The sequence below is a fragment of the Magallana gigas genome, chromosome 5 (assembly GCF_963853765.1).
Source record: "Magallana gigas chromosome 5, xbMagGiga1.1, whole genome shotgun sequence".
In the NCBI taxonomy this organism is placed as follows: domain Eukaryota; kingdom Metazoa; phylum Mollusca; class Bivalvia; order Ostreida; family Ostreidae; genus Magallana; species Magallana gigas.
The window spans coordinates 40,497,680-40,514,247 of record NC_088857.1 but is presented as its reverse complement, the minus strand read 5'-3'; the positions used below and the strand labels follow the sequence as shown (position 1 = coordinate 40,514,247).

The 16,568-nt window shown below is 32.0% G+C and overlaps 1 protein-coding gene across 4 annotated transcripts; it reads left to right on the top strand.

The window, feature by feature from the left end:
• The first annotated feature begins 1,454 nt into the window (after window positions 1-1,454).
• LOC105322221 (CCR4-NOT transcription complex subunit 4) lies at window positions 1,455-16,499 on the top strand. 4 transcript variants are annotated; one of them, XM_011420808.4, is made up of 21 exons: window positions 1,455-1,580; window positions 2,353-2,403; window positions 2,992-3,060; window positions 3,175-3,240; window positions 3,541-3,587; window positions 3,950-4,039; window positions 4,457-4,604; window positions 4,794-4,958; window positions 5,094-5,161; window positions 5,265-5,363; window positions 5,780-6,016; window positions 6,169-6,347; window positions 6,499-6,618; window positions 6,723-6,848; window positions 7,132-7,197; window positions 7,555-7,652; window positions 8,470-8,593; window positions 8,908-8,979; window positions 13,628-13,735; window positions 14,160-14,258; window positions 16,218-16,362. In XM_011420808.4, exons 2-21 carry the CDS (start codon window positions 2,380-2,382, stop codon window positions 16,226-16,228), a joined length of 2,016 nt encoding a protein of 671 aa, XP_011419110.3. In that variant the 5' UTR covers window positions 1,455-1,580; window positions 2,353-2,379; the 3' UTR covers window positions 16,229-16,362. The 4 variants fall into 4 exon arrangements, with proteins under 4 accessions (XP_011419110.3, XP_034335405.2, XP_034335430.2 ...); XM_034479514.2 differs by having other exon boundaries at window positions 4,457-4,610; XM_034479539.2 differs by lacking the exon at window positions 8,908-8,979 and having other exon boundaries at window positions 4,457-4,610; window positions 16,218-16,499.
• Window positions 16,500-16,568: the final 69 nt, after the last annotated feature.

The window sequence follows — 16,568 nt, the reverse complement described above, 5'->3', positions numbered from 1 at the left end:
CCTCTCGACTACTTTTCGACTGTTAAACTGTTAAGATATATATACTATACGATAATATACGGTATATATAGGTGACAGTACCCCCTTCCGCTAGTTACAATCGTGTTCGCTTACAATAGAAAATAAAATAGTTGACGAATGTTTTTGAAATACCATTATCTTAGACGACAATTTACTTACATGATCATTTTTGGTATGATTGTTATTTATTTTCTCCTATCTGTGTTAATAGCGTCCATTGCCGTCACTGAAATATTGCTCGCCAACTTGAAAAGTCGTTTCACATAACGAAACCAATTATGTACACGTAAGTATTAAAGCTATGGGGTAAACTTAAAAGTGTTTCTGTTTTATATCTTTGGTTTTTTTATGTTAATTAATACGTTATGCCTAAATTATTTCGTGATCGACCTTTTTATAAAATTTGAGCAAATACTGATCGATAATGACGATAATTTACATACTTTTACTCACTTTTTATTTTTTAGAGATGATCTAAGGAGATTTGAGAGAGAGAGAGAGAGAGAGAGAGAGAGAGAGAGAGAGAGAGAGATGTACAAGCAATAGCTCGCTAACTTGCAACACAAAACGAGTGGAACTAATATTGATAAGAAAGGGGCAGTGAAACCTATAAAACATAATATCTTTATGAATGTACATGAATGGATTTGAAAAACGGGGGTTTTCATCACGAAGTGCAGTGGACCAGATACCCTGCACTTGGTAAATAAATTAATCAAAAACTTGTAAATTCGATGATATTTTTTAACAAAAAGGGCATGAACATAGTAGATCTTTATAATAATAACAGACAAACATCATTTCAAAGCATTTAATAGCTGTATTTTTATTGTCTTTGAGAAAATTTCATGTATATTGAAATGTAATTCTTTAATCATAAAAACCGTTATTTGTGGCCAGTGACAGTCATATAAACTTTCCCTTCAGTATGTAGTTCAGTATATAGTTGTCGTCCTTTAGGTTGGGAGCGGGTAAATATTATTTGTGTCTCTGGTTTTAGTTTGTTTGATTTTGTTTTTATTTAATTATTTATTTTATCATTTAGTTTTTTTTTTCAGAGATATAAATAACATGTTATTTATGTCTCTGTTTTTTTCTTTTTGGTTAAATAAGAATTCATGAAGCAACCCCAGGGTCCTGTTCGAAGTTCTAAATGATAAACATGTTGTTATTGAATATTCATTACATCATATATCACGAAGCTATGACATTTTGTCCTGCAAAAGAGCAGTACTCACGGCAATTATCATTTGTAAATAGTATTTCCTTCAGGGAACTGGACAGGCCACCTTCTGTTTGCCTGTCCACTTAGAGCTCTTTTTTAAAGTCAAATAATCTTTTACACAAAATGCATATGCTTTTTACCTAAAATCTTTCCGGGAAAGTGTAAACAACTTGGGTTTTATACTTTATAAAAATGGACAACAAACATTTTCATAACCTCGATTTCGTCTCCACGAACATCCGGGTCTCTTGTGCGTGAATTCGATTGCGCAGTGATTAATTTGTGTCATCGAGTATTTTCAAGGGGGATCCCAAGTTGTAATTTTATTTGTTATGTAAGTATTTATCATGTATGGATGGTTGTCTTTGTATTGTAAACGTACTGTTGATTTATCTGCCATCTCGTGTGTTCATGGAACCTTTCAAATGACGAAAATGGTTCAAGGCAGAAACGCCCGATGTAACTTTTCGTCGGACATTTTCTTCTATGAAATATGTCTGTTATCGACCAGTTTTAGTTACCATAATAATTGGGATAATTCTTTTAGTTGGCATATACCCACTTAAGACATGCATACACATCAACTAAACAGTTACAGAATGAATGGAATTTGGAGAAGTGCCAAGTTCAATGTCTCTTTTTTTCCCTCGTCTTGTGCTGTTTGAAATTTCAGTTAGCATCTCGACACTAATGATTTGAAGATACTTTAACAGCTGGAATGACTCAATATAGAATTTGATTCAATTTCATCAACTCAATTCTCTTTGTAACAATCAAAATATGATAAAAATCCGTGTAAACAAATTCATAGATAAAGATAATTAGTAAGCATTAATTCAATATAGTTATCAATACAGTTAAAATTCAAAACAATTAACAATCTCAAATTTTATCAGTTATGAACTATGATAAACAGAAAATGTGTTTAAAGTGCTGACGAATTTACCTGTTATTAGACTTGCGGGTGGTTTTTGAAAGGTGTAGTACTATGCCTTTTTACAGGTGTTAATCAAATGAAATGTTAATCCAGACAAATAGTCAAAGAAACATTTTTAATGAAATTGTGCAGTATTATTCATATTTGTTTTGTTTTTTGTTTGTTTTAGAACTACAGTACCAATTCTTAAGCAGCTATGTCTTCAGAAGAACCAGTCGAGGTAAATTCCATTAAATGTCATCTTATTTACTCTTTTATGTCCAGATCTAATATTGATATTTATAGGCACTGGAAACTTTTTGTCTAATCTTCATTTTAAGTCAATTTTCTTTCATTTGGTTCACAGCATTACTAATTGTGTCAAAAGTAAAATGGAGCTTTCATTAATATATGTAAACAGTATGACTATTATGCTGAACATAAAACAAAACATTGATTAAACGCAATAGATAATGCTGTAAGATAATGTCTGACTCAGTAAACAGATATAAATTAAATTTAAAGTAGTTGATCAACATATTTATTTTTATGTTGTCAACGCGATTAAAGTTGCATTGCTCAGTTTACATTGTTACAACAAATTATGTGGAAATGACAGCTTTACTTTTGTGTGTGAAAGGTTCAAGCTGAACAGATGTCATCAGAATATGTTTGCAATTATTAAAAAGATGCATTATTTATTAAACGAAGTATGATTCTTTTGTCTGTTTTCATAAGGTTAATTTTCAATATGTCTGTAAGAAAGCCTTGCTGTGCTCAATATACAATAATGTGTAAATAAATTGTAAGTTTGTATTTTTCATTTCAGTGTCCGTTGTGTATGGAACCATTAGAAATTGATGATATTAATTTCTTTCCCTGCACATGTGGATATCAGGTATGTTTTATTAGTTATATTCGGTGAAATCAGTCATTCTTACTATGCAGTCACCAAATCATTTGAAAATACACCCGAAAAAATTTTTTTTTTTATTTATTGTATGTTTGACAGATTTGTAGATTTTGTTGGCATAGAATTCGAACAGATGAAAATGGGCTTTGTCCTGCTTGCAGAAAGGTTTGTTTGAATTAGCAATATTATTAACATCAGATTTTTAAATGATGTTTACTACTTTTCTTTTCAATAAACTCATGTCATCTTAGTGTGTTTATTATCTTTGGAATTAATTTACATTAAACATAATGTTACTTTTTTATTTCAATCAGTAAAATCTAAGAAATATACTATGCAAGTAGATGTAATTGGTCAAGGTTTCTCTGAAAGTAAAGCCTTTTTTAAAGTAAAGCTTAATTTTTATCCAAGATTAACATTTACCAATACATTTTATCAATCTTAAAAATTGGTATCTATTTTCAGCACTACCCAGAAGACCCTGCAGAATTCAAACCCCTTACAGAGGATGAGTATGTGAAATTCTTTTTATGCTCCTTTTCATATGTAAAATAAAATTATCATGTATATTCTTACTACATTGTATGAAAATCTGTTTTTATTAAAAAAAATTGTCCAAAACCAATTTGATTAATTTTTTATTGTGTCTTTATCCTCAAAATCGAATGTTTATTAAAGTAAGTAAATTGACAGCAGTTTTCATTGATATACATATAGCCATTATCTACAAAATGACATGAACAGTTATTAATGGCAACAAATAAGCTTGGAATATGATGAATACCTATTGGAGTTTTTGTAGATGTAATTATATAATTACTGCATTTTTTGCTCATGCATTGCAATTTTATGTTGTCGGTTTCTGATTTAACAGGTTACAAAGAATAAGAAAAGAGAGGAAGCAGAAAGATCTGCAGAGAAAGCAGAAAGCTGCGGAGAATAGGAAGCATCTAGCCAATGTCAGGTAATTGTTAAGAATTCTGGCCTTGTACAAGCAAAACCTTGTCATTATCAAATCAATTTTTGAAATTACTGTAGAAGTACTTTTTTTCGTTGGATAAAATTTTGTTATTTTTAAACTAAATACAATGTCGTTGGCATTTAACTTCATCGTATCATAATCACTAAAATATATCTTGTATTAAATCTGTATTTATCAATACTTGGGTTAAAAATTTGTCATGGTTTGATAATTTTGTTGATTTATATTGCCAACGAAAAAAACAAATTTAAATTCTCAACAAATATTTCTGCTTCCACAGTATTTCAGTATGATGTGGAGCATTAAATCTAATAAAATTCTCATTAACTGTTTTATTGCATATAGATGTACATGTAGATGATTTCTGGTATTAACTATGAATTGTGGATTTATTTATAGGGTGGTACAGAAGAATTTGGTATTTGTTGTTGGTTTATCTAAAAAGCTAGCTGATCCGGAGACATTAAAAAAGCAGGAGTACTTTGGGAAATTTGGAAAAATTCATAAAGTTGTGATAAATCAGAGTACTTCATATGCAGGATCACAGGTACATGTATGTTTGATTCAGTCCCTTAGAATGAATTAAGATATACTGCACCTGCATACAGAATAAAAAAGATAATATGTGGAGTTAATAGATTTTTATAACTACATGTGCAGAATTTTGAAAAATAACTAATTACTGAATAGTTTCTTTGATATTTGATAACTAACCATTTGGTTTTGATTTGATCAGGGTCCAAGTGCGAGTGCTTACGTTACCTACAATCGCTGTGATGATGCTTTAAAGGCCATTTTAGCTGTGAACAATGTTCATGTAGATGGAAGAACTTTAAAAGCATCACTCGGAACAACAAAATACTGTAGCCACTTTTTGAGGGGAGCCCAGTGCCAAAAACAGGTTAGCAATATGATTGGGCAACATGTATGTCACAGAGAGATTTAAAATGTGTATATTTACTAGCATTGATGTAAGTGTAATTGATGCTTTGAAATTTCCCTTCTCTAATTTTATCTATTTGTTCTGTTTGTTTAGGATTGTATGTACTTGCATGAATTAGGTGAGGAAGCAGCAAGTTTTACCAAAGAGGAGATGCAAATGGGGTAACTTGAAAGAAATACATTATGAACTTCAATTATTTTGCATCAGATGTGATATAAAACTCATTATTGATTTTATAACTATATGCATCCCTCTCTCTTGTAGTAAACATCAAGAATATGAACAAAAATTGTTGGAGCAGTACATGAATTCACAGAACATAGCAAACAGCCAAATAAACTGCAGTAAATCTATTCCAATACAGTAAGTAACACAATAGTCACACTACATTTTAAACATAATTTTACAGCTGACTGTCTATGATAAGAATTTGGATTCCATATTTTAAGGTTTTAATTTCGATAAAAAGCTCTGAATAAAAGTTTCAAATTAAATTTACAGTGTAGTTAATCTTCTGAATATGAAATCTATCATATTTTGAGTATTTTAGATTGATCACGTTTATAGGCCAATGGAGTCCATTTGTAGAATTTTTTTTTTTTTCAAAGTATAAATAGGTCTACTTCGAAGAATTGGTTGAAAATTTTACTTATGCTTTTATCTTATTTTTCATTATTTAAGTGGGGCCCTTTAAGGTGGTCACCATCTCAATGATGTCTAGATTAATTTAATTTTTTGGCAGTTTAATATAAAGTTTTCTTAATTTCATTTTTGTTCAGGAAGAAAACCTCTTCCCCAATAACAGTAAATACACCGTCAGAAACCCCTCCCACACCCACTCAAACAGACTCGCCCCAGAGCATCACCCCTCCGACCAACTCCACGCCCCCCAACACATCCAACAAAGAGGCTTGGCCATGTCTACAGCAAGGAAAAACAGAAAACGGTCGACCCAATCCCAAACCGGACACTAGTAAACCAAATCACAGACTTCTAACAGACCCCCCCGAAAACAGGTAAGCAGACTCTATCATTAAACTATTTATGTGCTGACTTTCATTTTAATGGACGTATGTATATCAAATGCTCCCTGTTAATAGAATTGGAATGCTCTTGTTAAGAGACTTTTTTGATGACAGTAAAGAAATCTCAATATTTTTCATTTTAGTTCTTTACAAAAGCCAACAGATCCTCCTGTGTCTACAGCAGTACCCCCCTTCAAGCCACCCCATAGACTACCTTTAGGGGTGGGTCTAAAACCATTTGAGAATCCAGCTACTAGTCTTTCACTCTTTAGTGGGAATGGTTTTACCAGAAATCAGAAAATCCCTGTGCCTACTCACACAGGTATGTTGGAGTGTTGCTTCCAGATGCTGCTGTCAGTGCCCCTTAAGATTTTATTAAAAAAAAAGAAATAGGATAAAGAAATTTTAAAAAAAGGCATGATCTTGAACTTTATTGATTTTTAAGTTTTTCACTAATTACATTGTAATTGCAGAAGTTCCTGATGTTCCAACTACTGAAATAGCTGACTCTATCCCAGTGTCTAGTTGTGAAGATTGGCAGGCCGCTTTCGGATTCAGCTCCAAATCAAGAGATAGCCAAGATGATGACCTAGGTTTGTGATATGACTTTACACATATTTTGGAGTCCCTTAGAAGACTATTCATTCTCTTTCTCTCTTTGTTACTTTATTTATATGAGTGTTGATTTGCTTTGAAGGATTTGATCCATGGGACGAATCTTCCAAAGGTCTAGCCGATTTGTTAGAGAAGGAGAATTCTTCACAATCATCACAGCCCCAAAGAACAAGTTTTTCTCAGCCAAACCCACAAAATCTACCCCCAGGTAAGCCCCAGGCCTTATCCTCTCCTTATTTTTTTTTTGCATGTTTACGATAAAATGTGAATAGCTAGTAATCTTTCGTAATGTTGTCTTTTCTTTATTTATATTTTCCTACATTCACTTCTTTATGTGTATTTGAGTTCTTCTGTGGGATCATAATGTTTCCAATATATGCTAGCTGTGCTCTAAATGAGCATTCAATCTTGTACACCAGAAAAGAGCATACATGTACTGAACATGAATATAGGCACATCACAGCTCTCAAATTTCCCTTAAATTTTTAAAGGTTTTTCACTAAGCCATATACAGCAACAACAGCAACATGCACAGCACCCAGCATTCTTAAGACAAGGTGGGTTAAGTTAATAGAGTCGTGCCAAATTGGTGCCACATGTTAAGTATATAATACAATAGAGTTAATCCTGGTCATTCTATCAGTGTTTCGTATTGCAAATAGGATCCATTTGATTCTTTTCCGAAGCTGTTTATTCTGATAAATATTTTTGGAGAATGTTCAAATTCATCTCAATTCAATGGAGAAATTTTCATCCTTAGAATTGGCCTTGTTTCCATTTAAGTAGAATTTAGGTGTTGATTATACCCTGACTCGAATGGTTCATGTGCCTGTCTCAATTGTTATATTTACATGTATTGATTTGATTTGTCAAAAGTATTCTTATGAAAGGATGTATGATAATGGTGCTTTCAGATCTGGTCGGAAGTCGTATGATGAATTTTCTACAACCTCCTCCTGTGTACAATTCTTTTAACACAGAAACACAAGACAGTCATAAAGTTCAAAATCAGGTATTTATGTGTGATTTAAAATATTGACTTATTTTAATCATCATGCTCATTTGATGTCTTTTTATACAATGATTGAAGTACATTATCTATCCCAAATTTTATGAAATGAGAAGCCTTTATAGGTGATGATATGTGGACTAAACATTAAAAGATTTTATTCATCATCTCTATTAAACACACACATTAGCAGTTAATACAATATGTGGAGAAAGAAAAATTATTAAGACATCATTATAAGCAGGGATTTATCAGTACCTTCTCAGGGGCCAAAATTCGGCCCCATTCCGAATTAAAAATAGGCTCAATTTTTCCCAATTTAGCAGTGTTTTTTCCCAAATGGTGAACAGTGCTTATATGTTGATTTCCATTGGAAAAATATGTTGTAAAATGACTAAAATTTCCCTAAATAAAGGAATCTTATATAAATAAATAAGTTGGATCATGTTTAGAAGTATAGCTCTTTTGTTGTCTCAATTCAGAGGTCTATGTGGACTACACCCTAAAAGCATAATGTATTCAACATAGATACTTTTTTCATCAAATTGTTGATAAAATTTTCCCAATTCCCAAAAAATAGCGTTTCCCAAAAATGGTCTATAAATCCCTGATAAGTTTACATATTCCAGTGTCTTGTTCTTTTATAACACTATGAATCAATTTTGTAAGGTATAGTCCAGTACATTTCATCAATGACACAATTGACATGCAGTTGGGACTTGCGGGATTTGCATAACTAAAAAAAAAAGAAAAAAAATATGTAAAAATGTCAATACTTTAATTTTAAATCACACAATTGCTAAAAATTATAATTTTTCAGAATGATGTATTCAGTACAAAAGACTGGCAAGATGGACTACGGGCATTATTACCAAATATTAACATCAGCTTTGGTGCTCCTCCCACAAATCCAGCAACCAAATCAAATCACCAGCCACAGAAAAGTAAGTTGGCCTCCTAGGGGCCTAGATGTGCTGTAGGTTTGATGGAGTAGGTTATACATGTAGAAGAGAACTGTGTGTGATTTAGGAGACTGCTTTGTACAAAACCATTGTCCTTACCACAGCCCATTTTTCAGCACTATGTTGTATGTTTGGGATGTATTCTGTGTGTATATAGTCAGTATTAGTCACAGTTAAGTAGACACAATACATTTTCTCTCTCTAAAACCTGCCCACATCAGAACTGTCAATTTGTCTGGTGACCAAGCTTTACCAATGTGACAAGTTTCTAAGCACTAATCTTGTCCGATTTGCAGAGTGGGGGGTTTCTGCACCGTCACAAAGTTGGATGACAAATGACCCAGCAATTCTTTCCTCAGGATCTCTTGGTGCGTACCGTCATCATCAGAGAGTCATTGATTCATCTTGCTTATCTTCCACAATACACATTGCCATCATCTGCAATACATTCTGCTTTCACAACATATATATATATATATATTCTGTTAAAGCTCACCAATTTTTGTAAATTTTTATTTTTTTTGCATTTTGTTATTTAACTTTAAAGAAAACTTAAAATATTTTGTGACTTATAATAATCTAGATAGCCCTCAATACAGTCAGAATATGACCAATATTCAGTTGCAATGTTGCAAATTATGATGCATTTGCGCCAAAACAAGTTTTACTAATGCAATAAGTATTGCACTAAAAAGAATTTCAAATTTAACCATAGAAACCCTTATGAAATAGTATATGTCTTCTACCTTAAAATATAATCCAATACTTAAAAAAATTCATATCATTTCTCAATATTTTTTTTTCTCACTTTCTGAAATACTTTTAATTCTTTATTTTAAGAGAGCACTTAATTCTGTGATTCAGTCATTTTCCATCAAACTGGGAGAACATAAATTGCAAAGCCAAATTTTTATCATAAATTCCGAAAATTACAAGTGAGATTTTAAAATTCGTGTGATGTGCTTCTTGCAATTTTATGCCGATAATAATTCCTTGCCTTTAATTAAGATTCTACAGTATTCATAGTAAATATGTAGATTTGATTTATCTGCCCCTGTTTATTTTGCTACATTGACAACACTCGGAATAAAACCAATAAGATATTAATCATTTAAATAGTAGATTGTTTTGTCTAATTGTGAAATTGTAAAATGATCATTATGATATTCATTATACCCCCGCTCCGAAGGAGAGGGGGTATACTGTTTTACCCTTGTGTGTCTGTCTGTCTGTCCGTCTGTCCGTCCGTCTGTCTGTCCGTCTGTCTGTCCGTCCGTAACGAAAATTTCTGTCGCATTTATCTCAGCAACTATTTATCGCAGATGCTTGAAATTTTAACACAGTGTTTGTTAAAGCATGCCATATCGTGGGATATATTTTTGTACCAATCGGACGTCAACTTCCTGTTAAAAGACGACTTTGCTTATTTTTTAACCAAAATTTTCAAACATATTTTCGTCAAAGATTTCTCAGCAACTATTTATCGCAGATGCTTGAAATTTTAACACAGTGTTTGTTAAGGCATGCCATATCGTGGGATATATTTTTGTACCAATCGGACGTCAACTTCCTGTTAAATGACGACTTTGCTTATTTTTTAACCAAAATTTTCAAACAAATTTCCGTCAAAGAATTCTCAGCAACTGTTTATCGCAGATGCTTGAAATTTTTACACACTGTTTGTTTAGGCATGCCATATCGTGGGATATATTTTTGTACCAATCGGACGTCAACTTCCTGTTAAATGACGACTTTGCTTATTTTTTAACCAAAATTTTCAAACAAATTTCCGTCAAAGAATTCTCAGCAACTGTTTATCGCAGATGCTTGAAATTTTTACACACTGTTTGTTTAGGCATGCCATATTGTGGGATATATTTTTGTATCAATCGGACGTCAACATCCTGTTAAATGACGACTTTGCTTATTTTTTAACCAAATTTTCAAACAAATTTTCGTCAAAGATTTTTCAGCAACTATTTATCGCAGATGCTTGAAATTTTTACACAATATTTGTATAGGCATGCCATATCGTGGGATATATTTCTGTACCAATCGGGTGTCAACTTCCTGTTAAATGACGACTTTGTTTATTTATAGCAAAACTTTTCAAACAAATTTCCGTCAAATAATTCTCAGCAACTGTTTATCGCAGATGCTTGAAATTTTTACACACTGTTTGTTTAGGCATGCCATATTGTGGGATATATTTTTGTATCAATCGGACGTCACCTTCCTGTTAAATAATGACTTTGTTTATTTTTTGCCAAAATTTTCAAACAGATTTTCGTCAAAGATTTCTCAGCAGCTATTTATCGGAGATGCTTGAAATTTTTACACAGTGTTTTTTAAGGCATGCCATATCGTGGGATATATTTTTGTACTAATCGGACGTCATCTTCCTGTTAAATGAGTACTTTGTTTATTTTAGCCAAATTTTTCAAACAAATTTTCCTCAAAGATTTCTCAGCAGCTATTTATCGCAGATGCTTGAAATTTTAACACACTATTTGTTTAGGCATGCCATATTGTGGGATATATTTCTGTAACAATCTGATGCCAGCTTTCTGTTAGATGTCGACTTTGCTTATTTTGCATATTCACATCAGAGCGGGGGTATCACTAGTGAGCATTGGCTCACAGATATCTTGTTTTATTATGATTTATGCATTGAGCAACTAAAAAGAGGCATGAACAACAAAAATATCATTATAATGAGGTGTATGACAGGTATCATGACAGTTGTGTTTAAAACTAGTACCCAGTAAGCTGGATTATGGTCTTTTATGGATCCATCATATTGTTTTGACTTCCAGAAAAACAAATGCAAATTTTCAATTCTTTTCCCTAGCAGACAGTTATAGAAAATGAAAAAAGATGCAAAGAATATGTATAATATGCATATGAATTTATTTCATATACAGATTTCAAAAGTAGATGTACTTTTGTTTTAAATTCAGTCCTGTTTAGAATATATTTCTATAACATATGCAACTATTTTCTGACAGTAAAGCAATGATTTTTTTTCATTTAAAAAAATTAATAAACTTCTAATAAAAAAGTAGATAGAAAGTATGCTCAACAGTAAATATCTAATGTTAGAATTAACTGGAATCATTTCCTTTTTCACATTTTGGGATGAAATTTGGATGTTATATAACCACTGGAATGGAAAGAATTAGTCACAAACTCAAGATCTGATATATTTGCTTCATTAAACAGGACAACTACAGTACATGTACTTGTATATAATTATGAGAAATCCTTGCAATTATACATAGGCATAATAGTCCAATCCACACTTTGCAAAAGTTGTTCCCCTTTGCGGGGTCAACCCAAAGGTCAAAAGGGAAAAACACAACTTTTCCCTTCTTTATGCAACCAAATATTTGGGGGCCCTGTGAAGAAATCTCTCTGAATTTAATTTATTCCTTCGATGTGTGGGTTGCCCCAACTTGGGGCAATCCAAATTCACAGCGGAAACGGATTTCTAATGTCAAATGACGAAGTTACAACCCTCTAAACTACAAAGGCTACTGTGAGAAATATATGGGTTTTTCCCCAAAGATGGCGGCCAAGGGACATAACTTTTGTAAAGTGTGGATTGGTCTATTGTAGGGGTTGATTACAGGCAGTTTGATTGACAAGTGTATTTCACTGGTTTACCATGACATCTATAGTAATTGACATATTTCCTAAAGTTGTATTAATGTTAGTGAATTGTCTATTAGCATTAAATGTATTACCGGTAGTCAATATTGTCATGTGCAATATCAATGTGAGAAAAATTGCATATACATGTAATAGGAAGTAAAATGTTTCAGAGGTGTTTGAGTTTTTTTAATTTTATCTGACCTACAAACTGAATTTTGATTATATCATTTTATAAAATATTATTTTAAGGATTAAAAATTACTTCCAGAGCCTGTTGATATTTTTAATGATGGGGTGTGGGGCTATAATTTGCTATAATAATTTCTGCCGCAACTTGTGAATGTAATGGGGATGTGTTATGTTTGACACATTCATTTAATAAAATCATACAATAGTAACATGTAAACTTATTAGAGGTAATGTCAAGATATTTGTCATCAGATAGATGTTATGATGGAGGTATATTTAACATAGCCATAGGAATTAGGACATTATTGGGCAGTAACCACAATACTTGAAATTATATGAGAGTAGTTCTTGACTCTTTTTTTGATAACTCTTTTGCTTGAAATGAAAATTTCGTTAAAGTAAACATTTGTCAATTTTTCTCCAAGAAAAAATTTGTGAATTATTCAACTAGGTATACAGGTAATAACCACATTAGGGCTGTAGATTGTCTGATTGTATAACTTTATTATGAGAATACAGATACATGTACCAAGTTAAGTGAATTAAAACTGTGTAACTATGTATTTATGGAGACTGATTCATTTATTGTTTTGATAAATAATATTGTACATGTAATACATGTCATACAGTGTTAACATTTTTTAGTAAGGCATAATGAGAAGTCATAAAATCTTTAAGCTGTATATAATGAACATGAGGAATGGACACAGTACTCAGCAGTTCTTTTCTCAATTGGAAAAAAAAAATTAAGTGATGAGTTTATCATGTATTATAAAAATCTGAGGCAAATGTAAATAGAATATGTTACAAACAATTTAATTTAATACAGTTAATGAGATGGAAAATAAGAATCTGGCAGTAGTATTGACTTAGAGAAAAGAGAGCCTTTAAACAAGACCATGTCTGAAAAATGTATAAACATGTAGCCAACTATACTGAGGGTAGATATAATAGATATAATAGATATATTGCATAACAGTATTTGGAGCACATGTACTTGTATTTGTTCTCAATATCAACGATTTGAACTTTTTAATTACGAATAAGAAAGTCTATGCTATTTCTCTGACATGGCAGCATTATTAAATAAATGATAAGTCAATTTGATTGTTCTTAATAGTTTTTTAAGTTTTTCAAAATTTGTTTATTCATTGATGATGATTTTCATTGCAGCAAATAACGGAATATCAGACAATGCTCCTCACTGGTTAAAGTCAATTCATCAACTAACAGAAGTGGAAAGCTCACCATTTATGCAGCATTTTCCACCCAGAAATTCATGTAAGTTACTCTTTGTGTTGTCAGAATGATGTTTATACATCCCCAAAAGCTGAGGAGAGAAAGCTTTTTTCTTTTACAAGGATTTTCTATTGGTTTGTTTAACCCCTTCCAATTTTTTTGTATGTTTATGTTTTTTGTGAACTAAAATCTTAGAATCAGTTAACTTTTCATGCTTCTTGGAAGTTGTAATAAATCAAACCCCGTTTATTTATAACTTTATCAGAGAATAAATTTTTGGGATAAACTAACTTTATACAACTTAGAATATATGCAAAAGTTAGCATAATAAGGAAATGAGTAAGCTAGATAAGCACATTCTCAAGGGGATGCTTCTCTTTGCAGTGCTTGATTTTTGTGTGACAAAAATGTCACCTATTCATATTGATAAAAGATACATGTAGTAATGTGAATCACTGGTTCTCAGATTCTGCTGGTTGGCCTACTACACAGAACCCTCCCCCTGGATTCCAGTCTACAGTTCACTCCACAGCACAGCATCCAGAGCCACACAAAATCTCGGAAGGTAACACCCATGCCATTTGACTTACATGCATCTGTTTGTTTATGTACAAGGCCAAAAAAAATTAATGATTTGTTTCTCAGGCACCGCCGCATCAGTAAAATCATCGCCGCATCAAACTTTTTTTTTATTTTTCCAGATTTTTCATATCTTATCAATATCGGTTTTCTCTATTATAAAATCAATGTAAACAAACGCTCAGAATAAAGGCTTGTCTCTGTCAGTAAAAACGTTATTTTATCTGACACATCTACCCAGTGAACAACCTAGGGGGCTACTTGGGCTAAATACAAGTTTATGTAAATATAAGTACTCGCTTTGTGGTCGGTAACTTCGCCAGAATTTCCTCAGAAAGAGAGGTTGAAGTTGCCCTGTATTTTGAGTTTACGATTGTGAAAGTTAACCCCAAAAGCAATAAAATGATAATCATCTAATTCAAAAGACATTTTCATAGCCTAAGTTAACCCCTGTTGTGATTACTAACTAGCGACTGTCTTATTTTTAGAGGTTATACATACGGTTGATGCATTCTCATACTGTGCACTGAAAATTACAACTGATGTTTATAACTTTAGGTGCTGATATTACAATTAGTTGGTAACTTGTAATTAGTTAATAACTCTGCTAAGTTCGTGCTAAAATAATCATAAAACCGTTTGTCTACAGTTATCTTTAAAATAAAACAGATCCAACTATATGACGGTTGTGGGTCAAAGGGTTGGACTAATACCTCCAAAATACACTGAAACACATAGACTGATTTCATTTGTCATTTAGCCAACACAATTACGAAACATTTCATCTACAAAATGTATGAATACACCTAATAAATTAAGTTTAAAAAAGTGGTTAAGATTTTAAATTTTTTAGGAGTTGTTTTATTTTTAAATGACTTGCTTTTAATCCAATTCAAATTAAGGTTGAATCTGTATATTCTATACATGTATTATCATTAGCATTATGCCATTGTCAAAGAATGGAAGTCTACCTGATTTCTCAAATTTCTCCCTATTTTTCTGTGAGGGAGAATTTCAGAAATGAAGTCTTCCTAAACTAAGTTTTGGTCTAGGTTGGTCCCTGTTAACACTACCACTGAAATTTCTCTGTTATCTTAAGAAATTGAAGCCTCTGTGATATTGCCTAGTAGCAGGAATAAAGGACAATTGTATTGTTTGAGAATTTTATGATGACCAATTTACTTTTTCTTGATTTCTGTCCTCAAGGCACTGGAGATTGATAAGAAAACACCCCAAATGAATGCTTTATTTGATAAACTTTTATATGGCAAATTCAACTATTGAAATGCCATAGAAAGTCCCCTATTTCAGTTCAGACTTGTGTTGTTACTTTGGAGGGGAAAGATGGGCCGCAAAATGAAGCAGGGGCACAAACCATTTGTCATGTTTGTTCAATTGAAAAAATCAACCTTTGAAAAGGAAACAGAAACAGCTAAAAAGAACAAATTAAAACAAATATTTAAACTTTGCTAATGTATCAGCTTGATGAATATATGCTGATGAGTACACAAATAAATAATAAAATATGGGTTAATGTCATTGTAAATTTTGTCTAAAAAAAAAAACACCAAAAAAAACAAACCTGCCTGCCTCATCAAAATTTCAAAATTTTGGCCCGAGAAACTAATGATTAATTTTTTTTGGCCCAATGGTGCAATTTTTTTTTTTCATCGTCCCCTTCAGATTACAAAAGAATAAGAAGTACATCCAAATGTTTTTCTACAAGCTTAATAATAAGCACACTCTTGCCAATTTAAACAATTATAAGAAGGGATAACTTTGGTTGAAATAAAATTGTGTGGGATATATCAGTCATTGTAAAAAGAAGCATCAAAGAAAAACACAGCACCATTGTACTATAAATAATTGTTATTGATAAGATAATCAGAAAATTTTACATGACAAATTTTTTATGTAAATTTATCATGTTTTGTTTTTTATCCAGGTCTACAGTAAACTTTACATTCTGGATACCAACAGATTTATCTCCCCTCTGAGACTCATGTTTAACCTACACACCTGTTTGAGACATTCAATGGAGAGAGACCGAAGAAACAAAGTTATATCCTAGTACAGTGGTCAAGCAGTAGAAGTGCTTTTAACTTATTGTAACCCCTATTTTAGTCAGGGTAGTGTGAACAAGCATTTTATTCCATGTTTACCTCTGGTCACTCAAGCTGTATTGCAACAGAAGTCATTGGTTGTTGTATTGGAAAACATTTCACATGCTGTTTTTAAAAATGGATCATATTAAAACTGGGTTTTTTTCATACATAGATAATCACTTTTGAACAAC

Bases quoted from the DNA above. Each gene is read 5' to 3' on its own strand.
- LOC105322221 (XM_034479514.2), top strand. From the start codon at position 2,380: ATGTCTTCAGAAGAACCAGTCGAG. The intron at 3,588-3,949 runs GTATGTGAAATT...CTGATTTAACAG, and splicing joins AAACCCCTTACAGAGGATGA to GTTACAAAGAATAAGAAAAG. The intron at 6,017-6,168 runs GTAAGCAGACTC...TTTTCATTTTAG, and splicing joins ACAGACCCCCCCGAAAACAG to TTCTTTACAAAAGCCAACAG.